Raw genomic sequence first — 17,453 nt, 5'->3', positions numbered from 1 at the left:
TAATTCTGCAGTATAATAGCCTAATAACTTCTTTCTAGATAAATAAATTTTTTCAAGACTAATGAAGATGATTCTGTATCGAATAAGAAACAAAAAACTAAACAAAATCTAAATTCAAAATGCAAGTTATCTCAGTCTACTGCTGAAATCTATGTCAACTAAAAGCAACTATTTATTCAAACAAAATCATACGATTCCCCAAAAAACTGTAGTTTTGCCATAAGTTTATTTACAATGTTGTTTAATGAACTTCCAGATGATTGTTTGCTCTCCATTTTTGATTATTTGAATTACTTGGGAGATTAATAAACTGCTATAAAGGTAAGTACCAATCATGTTTAAAACTTTAACATAGAAATCATATAATCCATTGCAATTTTCCTTACCTTCAGCGACAATCATTATTTGCAATGAATCTAGTCAAATATTTGATATTTTAGCTTTATTGACCAAATGAACTCTTATATGAGTCCACTAGCTTTTGACTCTGACAAGTATTACTTGACTGAAAATTTACTAATCTAATAACATTTTTATTGCAGTGTCTATCAAATGGAGTTATTTCATTTCTAAGCGAACCAAAAAAATTAAATATTCCATGGTAAGATCCAGATTTTCATTAATAGTTATTCTCATTGTTAACGGTTCTCTGTTTTAATCAATTTATATTTTAGAAGATTAACCGCAAATGGATCATTCTGTTTATTATCGAGGAGAGGAACCGATTGATGGAACTTGTTTAAGCACATTATTTTCAAATTTAAAAGTGGGTTGATATGATTAATTCAATTTCATATCGATTGTTAATTTTTTATTCATTTTCACTCTATTTTTCTTTTCAACTTAGTTTGCTGAATCTCTTATGAACTTCATTCAAAAGTAGAATACAAAGATATTGTTGCATTAGTCAAAAATCAAGAATCTTTGGAAGGATTAACTTATCAAACAAACATCATGATGAACCCGAAATTGAATCCTTCGACTTATTTGAGCCAAGCATGCAAAATAGTATAAAACAATTGTGTGATGTGTGTGATTTAGCTAGTTTCCAAAGAGACGCACACCATTTCCCAAATTAAATATCGAAGGTAAATCCCAATACTACGATGGTCCAGTATTGGAAAAGCTTAAAATACTTGAACTGTGCTTATGGAGTTGTGGTGGCTTGTGTAATATTTATAGTTTTCAGGTCATGGATTCATGTCTAAATTTACAGAGTGCACATATTGACGTGAATCATCGCTTTTTTGTTGATGAAACAATAAAACTCCAATATTTACAAGATTTAGTTATAAGTTTTGTAGTTACAAATCGATTTCAAATTTAATTACTTTTTGGAAAATATCGTCGGAATATTTACATGCAGGTTACCACATGAATTTTTCAAAATTTAATCAATATAAACTAATTTATTTTATATTTACAGAATAATTATTGCCACAACAGTTGGAATGATTTTGAAAGATTGTTTATGAAACATCCGAATCTCAAACATCTTTCGTTGAGGGGCGTACCTATCATTACAGATGAACATATCGAGCATTTGGTTCATATTTTACCTAATTTAGTACTTGATGTTTGTCATTGTTATGGAGTCACTGAAAGAGCTGCTGATTATGTTCAAAGTCATTGTAAAAGATATGGACGATCGATCAAATTTTACTTCGAAGGAAATTACCATGAAATAGGAACAGATTGGCCTCAGTTGTCCTTTAAAAACGAAAAAATTAGTCGAGGTTTTGATTTCATGAAACATTGTTTTCTCAAACATTTTGCCTTCCTTTCTACTTTCTTGATTCCTATTGATTATTGAGAACCACATACTTATTTGTTATTTTAACTCGAAGTCTAATCGAAGAGCTTGAAATTAGTCTCTAAACTTTAATCACTTTATTTCGCGATCTGTTTTTTAGTGTATTAAATCGATTGTCTAATCTAAAGAGATGTCTTTGTCGATGAATTAGAACTTTAACTGAAAATTAAAGACCCTTAGATAACTTTCATAAAGGTTTCAGAATATCGTGTAAGGTGAATAAATTGCTAAAATCGTTTCCATGATTCCCTCAATCTCTATCGAAATTTTAGATTTAAGTAAAATAATGATTTCAAATTTACTCGAACTTAAAGCACTCTTGTATAATAGTTTGTTTGGTTTAATAATAATGGTTTGTGAGCTAATATTAAAGTAGAACTTCTAAATTGCAGCTCTTGATTCTGAACTCTTGAAATATTAATCATAATAATAACAATTAAATTGAATTGTAAGAAATGTTATAAACAGTTTCAATAAAAGAATCTCGTCAAATAATAACAAAGAACAACAATTCACATAAAATCAATCGCTATATTTTGATTTTGAATTATGGAAACCAGAACTTGATGAGACAGATTAATATAGCAAAAATAGGTATAATAAAGCTAGCCATTCCCAAATTGTCATTTGATTTAGTCGATACATTAACCAACTTTCGTGTCTGAAGAGGAGCTTGAATACGTTCATCTACTGTCATAATTGCTTTCCTTGCTCCTGACCATGCATGAGGTCCATTAATACGGTAATGATAAGGTAGTAAAGGTCCGAAGTAGACATGATACCAAAGAACTGGGTCAGAGAAGAACAATTTTGTTAAATTGGGCTTTGCTCCGAATTGTTCACCTAATTCATCCATAATTCTATCAAAGTCCACTTGAATTTGGTGACGTGGACTTGAATAAAAACGGGAATCGTGTTCAGCTCGTTTCTTCATAACGTCTTCCATCATCACTTTCAATGAAGGTAACTTGCGCTTTCCTGTCAAAATTAGATAGTAAAATGAATATTAAATATGATTTTGAAATAGTCAATACTGTAGCAGTTAACTTTTTGCTTGTATGAACAGCTTCTAAGGTGTCGTCTAACCCTAGCCCTAGCTATATAAAGCTTTCACCTACCATAGACGCTGGGCTGTACTAAGCTTAGCTGGGAATTCATCATGAAGAGAGGATGGAATAGTCCAGCGGACTTAACCCTGGGTGAGCAATGTTATTTATCACCCCAACCTCGGAACTTGGCGAGACTTAGACGCTAACCAAGATGCAGATTACAACATAAAGAGTTAGCAGTCTTATCGCCAATGTTAACATTAAGTTAACAAAAGCGGAGATTTTTACATAATCGGCGTCTGACTACGAATAAAAGTACCGATAGAGCGGAATTTAGCTTGTTCCGTATTCTACTACATTATTTTTTTCTGCTCTCTACAAACTAAATATGCTTGAGATGGCGAAACCTAAAAATTAACAGAAATCGGCCCTTTTTTGTTAATTTAAACCTAATTCCTACAATATTACATTTGTTTTACAATGAATTTTCAAGACTTACCTGACACCAACTGTGTAAACCAGCGACATTGCATTTCACTAATTGGCACCAAAGGTCCAAATGGTTGTATTAAACCAATGATGGCCAATGTGTGTGGATGAGAGGTTTTAGGTGGGAAAACTGTTTTGTAAAGTTCAATCTTTTCATTAGATGACCAAAGCAATGATTTATCCAGGAATGGAAAAGATATCTCATACCCAGTGGCCAAAATGACAGAATCAATTTCAATTTCGTCTTCAGTCTCTTCGAATATAACTCCAGTTTCTGTAAACTCTTTTATATTATTTTTAAGCACAACAGTGCCAGATATTACACGATTAGCCAAGGTATCATTCACAGTGGGATGTTGGCAAAAGGCATCATGACTTGGTTGAATACGATAAGCTTTGTGATCAAATCGAAGATTAGCAAAAAACTGAAGAATTTTAGATGCTACTCTGAATCCAACGATATTGACTACTTGAGCGTAAAAACGACGGATTAGTTCAGAGTCCATTGGTTGTCCTTGCGTCCCGACTCTCCATAAAATCCATGATCCTCTTCGTATGGCCAAATAAACCTGACAGAATTAAAAAAATAATTAGCATTATAAATTCAATAAAATTGAGAAAATTCGATAAAGATAATTGATTAGTGATGCATAAGCTGAAGCACCATAACCTTCAATTCAAATGAAATTAGGCACAAAATTAAGAGAAATGTAAAATTTTCGGGAAAATTCGATAATGTTCCATCTCCATCCATTATCTTATCACAATGACCTTCATTCATAGTCCACTTGGCCTGATAATTATAAGTTGTGATTTCTGATGCATTATTTTTAATATAATATTTGGTATATTTGGTGTAAAACATCAACCAGGAAAGAAAGTTGAGATGTAACAGGTAATTAGATGAAAGCTCGACGCACTACTATTACACTAGTTGTTTCTTGTCGTGAGTAGTGTCAATCTAATTGTTTTACACTTCTAACATGACCTAAATGAGTTGATCAAGTGTTAATTGAGGTTAACCTGAATTCTTGGGTTTTTAAAAATTGATTTTAAATGAAGCTGATCAGTGGTTTTATCATCCATAACTAATGACCGATGGTATTGTCAAAGTATTACAATTCATTGCGTATATAAGATAATGAAGGTCACTTTTGAATGATTTTTCAGAGTAGTAATCAAAGGGTCGAAAGAAAAAGAGAAATAAAAATTAAATTAATCGATTATTAGTTTCTGACTTTCTTTTTCTTTCACCAAATCACCGAATTAACCATTTTCTCTATTTTCTCACCTTTTTAGCAAACATGGACAATTCAACAGCGGCATCACCTCCTGAGTTACCAATACCAACAACTACAACCCGTTCATTTTCGAAAGGCTGTGGCTTTTTATACGAGTGAGTGTGTACAATTTTACCTGAAAATTAAATGATAAAAAATGGTAAATTTAACGAAAATTGTTGTTTGCTTATTTACCTTTAAATTTTTCTTGTCCTTTGAATTTTGGAATCAATGGTTTAACATGGTGACCAGTACAGACCATTACACCATCAAATGTTGATATCACTTCGTTGTTTGTATCTAAATCAAGAGCAGTAACTTTCCAACGGCCAGTTTTTTCAAAGTCATCTGCTTTGGTCACTTGAATCACTTTGTGTCTGAATTGCACGTGTGGTTTGAGTTTGAAATGATCAGCATATAATTCAAAGTATGCGTGCTGGTGAGAAAAAGCGGGAAAAAATCAGTCAATTTATCCATTTGTCTCATTTCCAATTACATGTATCAATAATTTATTAGTATCCTTTTCAAGGTATTGATTCAAGTTGTAGCCATTAATAATGTAAATTGACAAGAAGTCAACAAACATATTGGGTCAGATTGTTGAACTAAATTACTTACCATAGCTGTGTTGTGCATGTAATTGGCAAATTCAGGTGGAGGGGGAAAATCAGAGTAGGCAGACATTTCTTTAGATGAATTAATGATTGTAGTTCGAGCCACTGAGGCCAATCCATCTTCATCCTGGTCCCGATACTTCCACAGACCGCCAATAAAATTTGATTGCTCATAACAAGTTACATCGAAACCTTCTTCCAAGCAAGTCTTAATTGCAGTTAAACCAGATGCACCACTTCCAATAACACAAATATTTTTAGCCATTTCGGTTGATAAAAAATAGCACAAAGTAACCTATGTTGTTTATAATGACGTTACAATCCAAATGGTTCACAAGTTGAGCATAACTGGAGGAGACAGAAAGCTGATAAAAATATTGAAGAGCAAGTAGATAATGAAGAAAGTAGAGAAAGCAGTTTCAAGCTAAAGTGTTGTTTTCCATTCCTGTTGCTGTTCAGCTTCAAGATAACAATTGAACTTAATAGATCTAGTTGTCAACCAGATTGATACAGAGCGATCTCTAAAAATGTAGAAAAGAAACAAATCACATCAAAATAAAGTAGATAACAAAGCAGAAAATGATTTGAAAGCAACACAAAAATCGTGCGGTTTGTCCAGTGATTTAACACATAAACTGATTCAGGAGCAGTTCAAATTGAAAATATTTACGTTTACAACAAACCTGTAATATCAGATGATCAATTCACCAGCGATAACTTAACATTAGTAGTAAACAACAAACAGCTGAAAATTAGAGGAAAGTTTGAGTTATGTAAAGACGCGTAGTAACCCATTTGTCCACTGATTCATCTCACTCAATTTATTTCACATTTTCAAAGTTTTAACATGAGGAAAGAAACACTATAATATGAAAATAATCATCTACTGAATTGGAAAGTTGAAAGAAAACCAGAGTTTAGAAAGTGAAATGCTCGTTGGTTTGGATCACATGATACTGGGTTAAAAAATAACCTAAGGGACTGTTACCTAATTTTATGCAACATAATTACACTGACAATGAAAAAATGATTTTAACTAGTGATTGATAATGATTAAGGCAAACCTTGCAAGAATATTTTTCCCTATTTTACAGGTAAACAAAGTCAAAGATCAATTCAACTGTAGCTAAATGCCTAATCGTATAAAACTTTCAGTATAAACGGTTTCTCGATTCATTTAGCCTTCAAAATATTCACGCAAATCCTATTCATTGATATGTCCTTTAATTATCTTCAAGTCATCATTAAAATCCTTGAAATCTCTTTCCAATCTTCCATGAACATTGTATGTAATTTTCAGCTTGAATCACTTTGTATACATGTAAATATTATCAAAGATTCAATGAAACAAGAACTTGATTAGTACTGAAAATAAACGCAATCCAAACCAGTTTGTTGATCCAGAAAACTATTACATTGTAAGATAATCTCAGATGTTTGGACTTTGATAATCACAAAAGCTTTTCAAAATGCATATCAAAGCATATCTCTGCATGAACCAGATTACATAACCAATAAAAGATATGGAAATACATGAGAAACTCATATTCTCAATGATCTTGTTTCATTGTCTAACACATGATTACATCTTGAATAGCTGCCCATATTATCTAAGTTCAGCTCTTCTCTGAAATTGTTTGAAGTTTTTTGTTCAATATTCTTAATGCATTTCAAGTTAATAAGAATATGTATTTCAATTTCATGTCATTCACAAGTGCTTCATGAGTATCTCAACATTGGATGATCTTGGTTGTTCAAAAAAGTTAGTCAAGTTAAAAAGGTTATTTATGAATGTTTACCAAAGTCAATTGTACTTCAATCCAGACATGGAACTTCGTGAATACTGTTTTTTCTGTATTAGCATAGATTGTGTGTTTTTGGGTGTAAAACAAGAGAAATTGGCTTCTTTTTCTTCCTCATCTTCTACCTTTTTCATCTTTCTTTTCCTGTGGCAATGAATTTTCAGTGAAATACTTTGGATGATGAAGTGATGAAGGGGAAGATAATGAGTGCACTTGAATTTAAATAAACTTTGAAGGAAAAACTAGGGTTAATTTATGTCCATAGTTCATTGGAAAGGAAAACCAGATAATCAGTTAATCAAGAGAATTTAAATTCAATCAAAATGAGTAAACTAAATTAAATGAGCAATAGGCAAGGGAGTTACCAGAAGAACAATTAAAACATCTTTAATTTCAAGTTGAATCCGACTTCACACTCGCTTATCTCGACTCAATATTTGAACCTTTTGACATCAGTTTTCAGATCTTTGGTGTCGAGTTTGAACACGAATAATTTCACAGCAAAGTTTACTCTCTGGCTTGTAATTGAACTTTATCAACTGGTTGAAGATTAGATTCCTGGTAAAACAGTCTAAAAAGCAAAACAATGGTTAATGAAGTGCTAAAGGTTAATCATTGATTGGCAAAGGATCAGATTGATAATAATAGATTGAATCGATCAGAATTGAATTTATTGAGCAAACAAAAATGTTTCAAATTTCCGCACTAAATTGTTAAAAGCATCATTTAGTTTTCTCATCAATTATTTCACTATTGTCAAATCAATAGATGATTGATTGTTTTCAATTCACTATTTCATCAATTAATGTTACTCGTGACAACAACTAAATCTTAATTAATCTATTAGCTATTCAGCTTTCCTTTTCTGTTCACAACAATCAATTGAGAAGCAAAAATTAAGCTATCCAATTTAAACTCTGTCAATCTTGAGTTTGCTAATAAATTTCAAGCCAATCAACATTAATAGCTAATCGGTATCAAACAAGATTCATGAAAGTTGATCAGTGAAGCATAAGTGCAATTGAAAAGCAACGTAAAAGGGAAAAACAAATTGAAATTTATCATTTAACAGGAGAAACAATTTAATGGCAATATTACTTTCCCGGCTCGATCCAAGTGATCACAATTGCTTGTATTCCCAATAATAAACGTATCAGGAACCAGAATCTGAATGGTAACCATCGTGAGGCTAAACAAGAAGAGTGACAAAAATTAATATTAAATTCAGTTTGTATCATTATGTAAATCGAACCAATTAAAGCTTATATTTAACCAAAGTTGATTACCAAAGGGAATTACCAGGAGATGTAAAAGGCAAATAACAGTCAGTTTGGTTAAACAAGCCAAGCTAATCAATGACAATCAGTTGACGCCTAAAGGAAGAATCAAGAAATAGATTTAAGTTGATTTAAATGTAATGAATAAATGCTTAATCGTTTAGATTGATTCAAATTTTATCCGCGTCAATTTAATGACTTTAGATTGTTCTAATTATCTTGAAAGTCCAATTGGCTTGAAAGGTTGGCTTTTGCCATGATTAACATGGGTTAACATAATTATGATGTTTCAGGTTGAAGATGTGAATGTGAATGAGGTGAAGATGAAAACAATTTAAATGATACTGATGGGTGAATCGTTGAAGCAGCGAGTTATGTTAAAAAAAGAAGACAAATTGGTAATAATTTGTTAAATAATAACGATAATCACAATCAATAAAGGGTTGGAGTAATAATAGCAAAAGCAAAATGGTACAGTTTTCAGGTAAATTTTTGAGATGACTTTCCTTAAGAAAATGAAACCTTGTCTTCTTGTCCTCTTCATCAACATCTTCATTCTCATTGTCTTTTTCCAACTGGATGACTACACTTTTGATTGATCCTAAAAAAATGCAAATCGTGCCGTTGATGGTGTAAATTAACTGGTTGATTATTATCATTATTGTGATACTGCTGATGAATTATTGAGATGAAAAATTTTGTTCCGTTCAAATGTGAGAGTAAACTTGGATAATTGTAAAAATTAAATTGCGAGTGAGACAATCAGGATCAACGGTATTGTTAGTTTCAATAAATCACTTGACTTGACTTGATTGCTGCTACTTTTGTTCACCAACTTTTTTCCAGTTTGTTTCTTGTTTGTACCATTTTCACGACGACTTTCATTTCAAATTTAACCAACTCTAACAATTGGATGGTCCAACATTCAAGCAAATTCAATTGAGTTACTGTAAAGTATGAGAAAAAATTGTGTATTAATGGTTTGACATTTAAAAATCAAGAGTTGAAGTATCATCGTTGCTGTTATTGGATGATCATTTATTTTTTTATTGCAATTATTGGATTAGTTGATTTTACCGCCGAGTTTTTTATTTAACTTACAGTGTTAATTGTGCTGGAATAAAGCATCATTATTGTGTAACCATCATCAACCATGAAGTTAATTGTTTTGGGAATTTTTACCATCGCCATATTCATCAGCTGTGCTGTATCCTCTTTAGGTAAGTTTGGAAATGGAAATAGCAATTATTGTAATTCATAATTAGGAATAAATTAAAAGTGATTAGATATTTGTTGATAAGGAGCATTGAAGGTAAAACCGTTGAAGCTCTGGTAATAAAAATGTGACATAAGGTCAGTTGTTTGGTCTTGTTCAGTTGAGTTTGTCCTGCATTCAGTGGTTCAACAGTTTTACCTCAGACTCTTCGCAATGTAATAGGACTTTGAAAGCCTTTGAGATTTGTAGCTTACAATTTGTTAGTTCAGTAAATCTGATGATCTGATTGATTTACAACAATGATAGGAGCACCCATGGAGAGATCTGAGCCAATAGTGTGGTCATTTAATCTTGCCGATTTGCCTGGTCAAATGGCACCAATCAGTCGAAATGGTTACACGAGTCGACAGTCAGAGGAAGATGAAGATCCAACTTTCAGAGACGCTGTTTCCACTTATGGTCGCAATCGTTGGAACAATTTCCGAAATAGCTTCACAGAGTTTTGGGACATTGTTCGTGCTGGAGGCAGAGGAGTCCGCGGTTGGTTTGTAAATGAAAATGATAATGAAAAATAAGCAATCTGAAAGCTGAGAAATAATGAGAGTGCGAAAGCAAACAAAATTTTAAGATCAGATCAAGCAATAAGATCGGACAAAAATCTCAATCATTATGTAAATTACAATCACCATTTTAAATATGAAATCAACCCTCATTTGAAATTCATCCAAATAAAAGATCAAAAATTTTGATTCAAACGTTAATAGCTTAAATTTATTTGAACCTTACCATTGTTTCAACAAATGAAAGCTAAAAATTTTACAAGCCTAATTTTGGCAGTAAATTTCCAATAAATTGGTAACTTTCCTTTTTCTTACAAATGCCAATTTCATTTGATGATTGAAGCGGTTTAATCACCAATAAACATGAGACTGAAATCGGTAAATTGGTAGAAAATCAATCTTAAATTCATTGACTAGTCTTACACTGAAGCATTTTGTTTCAAGCTACTCACTGTGCCACATTAGAGTCAAAATGCTATTGTCAATAGTTCCAGTAGTGTTTAAATTGATGTTGATCGTTAGCTGGTCCAGCGATCTTGTAAAAGCAAATGGCTGTGAAGATATTCAAAGCTTGATGGACAATACAGTACGAGAAGATTGCTCAGCTACAGGATTAAAAACTCGCGGTGGATCCATTTGTGTACCACAGATTGCTGGTCCTCTTTTGTTATTCAACCGACGCCTGAGTTCCCAACCAATGGCAATGAGATCTTTCACTAAGCCAACGGATGAACAATTAATGATAGGTTACTATCCTAAATTGGATAAATGTTTCCTGGTTACTCGCACAGTGTGTCAAATTAAAGGAGCTACCATTGATAGAACTGAACCGAGAATATTCTGGATTGAAATCTGTCCCGATCCAGATCCAGTAGTATCGGATTCTGTGCCATCAGCTAAACTTCAAGCTGCTCAATCAAGGGTGAGACTTCACCGAACCAATCTCGACGGAACTGGACATGAATGGTCTCCTTTTGATGCTCCACTTGAAAACTGGTACAATATCAACATTGATGTGGACTCAATCAACAAAAAACTGTATGTAATAACAATCCAAGAAACCTTAGAGTGTGATATTTCTGGATTCAATTGTGTTACCTTTGATCGACCATCTGAAGGGTCACTCCTTGCTTCTCGAATTGATTAAATCATTTCACTTTTTTTCCTTCAATTTAAATTCATTATGGAAGCGAGTTATATCAATAAATAAAGTCGGTTATTTTCAATTTTGACGGCTATGTTATCATTCAAACTGCCTCATTATTATATTTGGTGCGTTAACTTACACTTCAATGATTGTTCATCAATCGGACGTCTTTTGAACTTGTAAATTGTAAAATATATTAGACAATACATGAATACTGATATCATAATGATTTTAGCAACAATGAAGTTTGCTTGAAAGTTGTTTGCTTGAAAGCAAGTGATATTGACAAAATGGTGAGAGGAAATGTGTAAGTGCTAATAAATGGTAAAGAAACAAAAGATGCTGCAAATGGTCCAAGATTGTTTGAACAAAGGGTCAAAGGGTAGGTTGAAAGAGCTTTTTGACTACAACCATCTTTTGACGGAAGGAAGAAGAAAAAAAAAGAAGACAAAGTGAAAAGACGATGAAAGGAGGTTGAATGATTGTTATTATCTTAAAGGGAAAAAAGTGTTAATGGAGTCTACAATTGACACTCACAGTAACCTGTGTGGACCAAAAATAAATAATAAAAGGTCAGTTAAATACACAAAACATTGACCAGGGTCACTATTTGTTTGTTTGTCTCTTTGCTTTTAACGACAAAAGCCCATTATATTTGGCTTATTTTGTCTTCTTAGCCGGTGTTAAAGGTGATGTTTCCAGAGGGGGAGGTTGAGTGGGTTTACATGGCGTCAGTTGATCCTTCAATCTCCTCCTTTCCTTACTAGGAACCAAATTGTCCTACTTTTTCCTCATCCATTGATTAGTCTTGAACATTCTCATCTAATTTGCTCTCAGTCTTTTCCAACTGATCATCATCTTGCTAAGACTTTTAATTATCTTTTCCTCATCACCAGCCAACATTCAATTCAATCTTTTGTCTTACAAAGACCATTGATTAGTCCAAAAATTGGCTTCTCTGTAATTTAAATTTCCGATTAATTATACTGAACAGCAGTTTCCATCATTATCTTGCAGGTTTCAATGGGTTAAGGAAAGCTTTCCGGTAATGATGAGACAAAATATGATTAGTTAATAAATTTGTCTTTCATTTATTTCATCTACAATATTTACAGTTGAGATTGGTTACAAAATTAAAATAATTATTACTGAATTTTAATTTCAGAGTTTGTAACTTGCTTTATTATTTATGCAGCAATTTTTTCGAGAGTCACTCGAGTTAGGATAATGATCAATAAATCATAGAAATCAACAATAATTAGTGGACAATCAATTCTAATATGGACTGGAAAAATTTAAGACACCTTTTTATGAAATAATTGAAATAAAGCGCCATCCTCCATTTCATTCAAAGTTTTAGTTTCCATTCCTAAGGCTTGAGCAACTGCCATTAAATTGAAACCATAAGACTTGAGAAGTTCCAAGAAATTAACTTCTTCACCTAAAAAAAGGATAAAATGTAAAGATGGAAATGTAATCATTTTGTTTTAAATTATAACCAAAAATTTCAATATTAAGCTCAACATACCTGTAAATGGATTGTGAAGCTTTGGACAGCCCGAGTTACATTGAGGCCAAGAACAGACATCCATAAGGTTGTATCGACAATTAGTGTTTTTACCCAACCGCTGAGGGCGTTGATAACCGAGACGGATAAGCTCTTGTCTAGCAGCAAGTCGTTTACTTCGAACCATTTCTAACTGTTGACGTTTCTTGTGCTTCTTGTGGCGACGTTTAGACTTTTTCTTGATTACTCGGTTTCCATACGAATCGTAATTATAGTTTTCAACAGTCTTGTTAATATTATTACTGTTATCAGGAAAATTGGTTAAACTTTGATATGGCGTTTTGGTTAAAAGCTGAGGTACAATTACCGATGATGATCGTTTTACATTTTGAGATTGTTGTTCTTGAGTATAATGTTGTTTACTATGAATATTTACAGATGATATTGGAAGAGATGCTTGAGCAGGTGAAAATGGTGTTTTGTTAATAGGCCCATTATTGGGACGAGATTCATCAGCAACAAATGATGTTGACACTAAAGACCGAGATGAGTATTGGTTAGTATGAGATCGACTGATAACATCACGTCGATAAGGTGATCCATTGGATGCGGAATGTAATTCCCAACAACGTATAGCTTGAGGAAGACTGGTTCCATTAATTTTAATGCTATTCCAGTTTGGTTTGGTTAAAACAATGTGAGATATACATGAAGGCGCAAAATAAGCACTGAAAAGAGAAAAGAAAAGGATGAATAAATATTCATAGAAAAAAATTGCATGATAAATAGCTTTAAAAATGAATGTTGAAATTGAATTAGATGAAGACTAAATTGAATTAAGATTTCAAATTAACTGCAAAAAAGTGAAAGCAATTTACCAGTGAAATGGTAATTGTTTCACTCTAAATTGAAACGAATGAAAGAGTTAATAAAAGGTTGCAAAGTCCGTTCAAAATTTAAAGGTATCTTTGAAAAGTAATCATCATCATTATCATCAAAATCTGTAGACACGCAATATCATTACTTTTGACTGGAGATGATTTGAAAATTGATGTATTATTAGGGTGGTTGTTTCGGTGGATATTTTCATTTCGCTATTTTTTATTCAATTGTTTCATGGCTGAAAATCATCAGTAAAAGGTTGAAACAAATTGGACAGAATGAAATAAATGTATTGGTTAGAAGCCAAGAAAAGGTAATTGAGGTTGGCCTAGCGATGAAAGTTGATAGCACACAAGGAACAACAAGAAGAAACAAGCTCTCTGTTACCAATTTTAGCGATGCTCAGAGAAACCAGTCAAATCTAAAAGTAGAAATTACAGAAAGAAAAAGATTGACTGTTGAAATACCATAAGTAAATAGAGATTGTAATAAAATAAGATTCCTTGTTGAATCTATGTCTTGTATTCAAGCATCTTGGCCAAACTTTTCGCTGTAATTTTAGAAACTGTCACGCTCTAGAAACTAAAGTGATTCGCGTCTCTCTTCAACTATGCTTTCAACCAGGCAAATCAACGATAATTTAATTACGCTACCAGTGGACACTTGAGAATGTTAGTTTTTTTCAAATTATTATGGTTATTAGTTGATCAAACACTTGGTTTCTGTTTTATCTCTTCTTGGGAAAATAATTTCATGCTCTTATTCAGTACACAATCATGTCCAATAAAATGTAATAAAGCTTTAAAATTTAGTTTCAAGCCTTTCTTTGTTACGTTGGAACCATGTGTTCACAATATGGAGAAAACTGTTAATTGAGTTGAACCAGAGGAGCTTGTTAGTTTGAAAATGAATTCAAACTGTCTTGATAAAATAATATTTGTTTTGTTTTGGTTCATAGTTATTGTGAACAATTATCCTGTTAAATGAGTTTATTGATGGTAAAAGAAACATGTTAAACCTGCAAACTGAAGCTTAAGAGATTAACAGATAATTTCCCTCAAGGGAGGAAAAAAGACTAAGCATTTCAGTTTAACTCGACAACCAGAGTTAACAAGTTGACACTATTTTTATTGGAAAGTGTCAAAAAATTGATCCAATTGTTAGTTAGGGGTCAATTCAAGTCACTTTTCTTTCGCTAGTAAACTAAATCAATCTAAAATTGACAGTCTATCATTGAAAAACTATGTTTGAAAATTTCAACAATCAAGTCATGGGAGGACACTTACGATACATTGGACAATGTGTTTCTCAATTCTTGTCCCATTTGGTAAATGTAGTTCCATTGAGCCTTGGTCACTGGTGCACCGACATTATCTGCAATCATTTGAGCTTCATCGAAGATCCATTGGAAGACGAAGAGAGGTGTCTTTAAGGTAGGATACAATCGATAACCAAAATAACATCGCCAGGGTTCCTTTGGATATTTCAATCGACAACTTTCAGGAACTTTACCATTCCATAATTTCATACCTTGTTTAATTGAATCAATAGGTGAACAATTTATTGCACTGGTACAAGTTGATGGGGAAGATGGAGATGAAGATGAACTGAGAGAGGTAGGTGAAGATGGAGGTGATAATGAGCCATAAGATGTGAAGGATTTTTGATCAAATTTGTCTTCATTGAAAGAATCATCTTTCTCTTCATCAAAGTTATCCTCGATATTATCATTACTGTTAGAATAGGAACCAGAATAGTCAAAAGGTTGATTATCAAGAAACCAACCAGAGTCCATTAGACCCCGCACCTCAATTTTAGATCCTGTTGAGGAGATAAAATCAGCAACACGATCAAGATTAACAAGAACACCTCCAGCACCGGCAGAACTTCCCGCCAAAAGAAGGGATTTTCCATCTGATAAACCTTTGGAAAGTAATAGCTCATTTATTACCTCAGTAATAATACGTGATCCGAGGAAGGAAAGGTCGGCCGATGTGGCTGCAGGTGAATCACCGGACCAAGAGTCGGATGAGCAATATGGAATAAATACATGATTAGCATTCCAAAAATATGGGTTTTCTTGAGGATTGGGTGATAAAATGCCTCCAACCGATCGTGATTGTGGCCAATGAGCAGATGTCATTAAATTTCTCATTCCAAGCCAACGTTGATGGCAGGTTGAAGGTGAGAAGCAATACCAACCACCTTCAAGAAAGACGATCCAACGTCTAGAATAGCCAATAGACGAACGGTAATAGTAACCAGCTTTGGTTCCATCATTGCAGGTAACATTTCTGTTTTTCAACATAAACCTTTTCAAAGGTGGAGATTCATGCAAAAATTGTTGACCTCGTTGGTGTGTTGATGATTGAGATGAATGATGGTGATTGTGATGGCGATGATTACTGGTATGAATGGTTGAATCTTTCAATGGAGGTGGAGGTGAAGAAAAATTTGGAGTATTTTTAATAAAGAAAAGATTATCGGTATCACTTTGGTGATCATTGGAGGTTGATGATGAAGATGACAGGAAAGAGGAAAACACTGAAGATGTTGATGGTTTAAATGAGAATGATGAATATGACGATGAACCAAGAGGAGTTAATTTAGATGAGGATGATGAGGATGACATGTTTAAAAAAGGTGATGGTGAGGTTGAAAGAGACCAAGAAGGTCGATATTGATTGGTACGAATAACTTGGGACAATTTTCCGAGACTTTGATGTTGACTGGAGATGTGTGATATTCGCATAGAATAAATGTTACAAACTAAACTGAATAAACATAATAAACAGGGTATACAGAGTTTAATCGTAATTGAGTTGTGCAGAGAATAAGATAAAGATATTAACTTAAACAACATTTTGAATAATTGGGGAAAAAAGAGAAAATTTGTAAACAAAAAAAAAGGGTAAAAGAGGGAGAAAAGGATCAATCACAAATTCACAGATGATTGAAAAGGTAAAGGATGAATTTTGTTGATGTTGTGAACGATGATGGATACAAATAAATCACGAAAAGTGAAGACATTAGGATAAAAATTTGTCAAGGTACGCATACACAGAGGCAAACTCACAATCAACAAGTGAATAAATGTTAACAGTGAAACAAAACAGATTGAGTTGAGAACAGGTTGAAATGATTATAAAGGCAAGCAGACGATATAACCTTTGAAGAAGCAAAATTAGTGCTTAAAACAGACCAAAGGGAAACAGTAAATTGACCTGGAATTGACCAGGACAATTAAAAGATTACACAGTGAATGAGAAGATTACGACGATGAGAGATGATGATGACAAAAATGAAGAGAGACAGTGAGTGAGAAATTTATTTTCAAAGGGGGAAAAACACAGAGACAAACATAAGATGAGAAGAAGAAGAAGAAAAAGTAAAAGAAAAAAGAATAAGAAGAAGACATGAAAAGAAAAAATCTTTACTTCTGTTTCTATCTTTTGGCTGTTTCTCCTTTCGCTGTAAACTGTGTAGTTGTTTCTTGCTTGCTTCTTGTGGACCTTTTTTGTTGATTGTCGGCAACTTCAAAGGCATGTTAAAACGTAACGTAAGACCTGTCGGCCTTCCTTTGATGCGGTTAACTACAACGTCCTCTTTGGTTCCTTGGAGGAGGAAGAGGGAGTCTTTAGGGGTGGAGAAGGGGTGAATCTGTATACAGTGTTTACAGCTAAAGGAGCAAAGGCCTAACGTTAACAAAAAAATGGTAATTGGGACTTGAAAAGTATATTTGATCTATGGAACAAGGTTAACTTTTCTTCAACTTGACTGATTTGCTTTCCCATTTCTTCTTCTTCTTCTTAATTAT

At 33.1% G+C, this 17,453-nt stretch overlaps 3 protein-coding genes and 2 long non-coding RNA genes across 5 annotated transcripts; 2 read left to right on the top strand and 3 right to left on the bottom strand.

The window, feature by feature from the left end:
• On the top strand, window positions 1-1,295 carry LOC107360897 (uncharacterized). The gene is made up of 4 exons (XR_016198049.1): window positions 1-321; window positions 543-601; window positions 675-766; window positions 848-1,295. It is a non-coding gene; the product is annotated as an uncharacterized LOC107360897 (long non-coding RNA).
• Window positions 1,296-2,341: 1,046 nt separating this feature from the next.
• LOC107361980 (flavin-containing monooxygenase 5) lies at window positions 2,342-5,564 on the bottom strand. Its single transcript, XM_015928950.3, has 5 exons — window positions 5,250-5,564; window positions 4,827-5,067; window positions 4,643-4,767; window positions 3,362-3,920; window positions 2,342-2,791 (listed from the first exon to the last, which is right to left on the bottom strand). Exons 1-5 carry the CDS (start codon window positions 5,508-5,510, stop codon window positions 2,361-2,363), a joined length of 1,617 nt encoding a protein of 538 aa, XP_015784436.2. The 5' UTR covers window positions 5,511-5,564; the 3' UTR covers window positions 2,342-2,360.
• A 2,519-nt stretch (window positions 5,565-8,083) lies between these two features.
• Window positions 8,084-9,934, bottom strand: LOC149094963 (uncharacterized). The gene is made up of 4 exons (XR_016198047.1): window positions 9,795-9,934; window positions 9,426-9,538; window positions 8,334-9,271; window positions 8,084-8,236 (listed from the first exon to the last, which is right to left on the bottom strand). It is a non-coding gene; the product is annotated as an uncharacterized LOC149094963 (long non-coding RNA).
• Window positions 9,404-10,295, top strand: LOC149094962 (uncharacterized). Its single transcript, XM_089266461.1, has 2 exons — window positions 9,404-9,544; window positions 9,847-10,295. The coding sequence occupies exons 1-2, from the start codon at window positions 9,478-9,480 to the stop codon at window positions 10,113-10,115; spliced, it is 336 nt and encodes a 111-aa protein (XP_089122587.1). The 5' UTR covers window positions 9,404-9,477; the 3' UTR covers window positions 10,116-10,295.
• Window positions 10,296-12,314: 2,019 nt separating this feature from the next.
• Notum (palmitoleoyl-protein carboxylesterase notum) lies at window positions 12,315-17,415 on the bottom strand. Its single transcript, XM_015929043.3, has 3 exons — window positions 14,923-17,415; window positions 12,776-13,482; window positions 12,315-12,688 (listed from the first exon to the last, which is right to left on the bottom strand). The coding sequence occupies exons 1-3, from the start codon at window positions 16,497-16,499 to the stop codon at window positions 12,543-12,545; spliced, it is 2,430 nt and encodes an 809-aa protein (XP_015784529.2). The 5' UTR covers window positions 16,500-17,415; the 3' UTR covers window positions 12,315-12,542.
• Between the last annotated feature and the right edge of the window lie 38 nt (window positions 17,416-17,453).

Source organism: Tetranychus urticae, chromosome 1, assembly GCF_039701765.1.
Source record: "Tetranychus urticae isolate SD_2017Ah chromosome 1, NJAU_TeUrti_SD_1.0, whole genome shotgun sequence".
Taxonomy (NCBI): Eukaryota; Metazoa; Arthropoda; class Arachnida; order Trombidiformes; family Tetranychidae; genus Tetranychus; species Tetranychus urticae.
The sequence above is the reverse complement of the archived record's forward strand: the minus strand, read 5'-3'. Positions and strand labels throughout refer to the sequence as shown.

Coding starts and splice junctions, on each gene's coding strand:
- Notum (XM_015929043.3), bottom strand. CDS start 16,499: ATGTTGTTTAAGTTAATATCTTTATCTTATTCTCTGCACAACTCAATT. Junction 13,483..14,922: donor AACACATTGTCCAATGTATC/GTAAGTGTCCTC, acceptor TTCTCTTTTCAG/TGCTTATTTTGCGCCTTCAT. Junction 12,689..12,775: donor GCTTCACAATCCATTTACAG/GTATGTTGAGCT, acceptor TCCTTTTTTTAG/GTGAAGAAGTTAATTTCTTG.
- LOC107361980 (XM_015928950.3), bottom strand. CDS start 5,510: ATGGCTAAAAATATTTGTGTTATTGGAAGTGGTGCATCTGGTTTAACT. Junction 5,068..5,249: donor ACATGCACAACACAGCTATG/GTAAGTAATTTA, acceptor TTTTCTCACCAG/CACGCATACTTTGAATTATA. Junction 4,768..4,826: donor AGGACAAGAAAAATTTAAAG/GTAAATAAGCAA, acceptor TTTAATTTTCAG/GTAAAATTGTACACACTCAC.
- LOC149094962 (XM_089266461.1), top strand. CDS start 9,478: ATGAAGTTAATTGTTTTGGGAATTTTTACCATCGCCATATTCATCAGC. Junction 9,545..9,846: donor CTGTGCTGTATCCTCTTTAG/GTAAGTTTGGAA, acceptor CAACAATGATAG/GAGCACCCATGGAGAGATCT.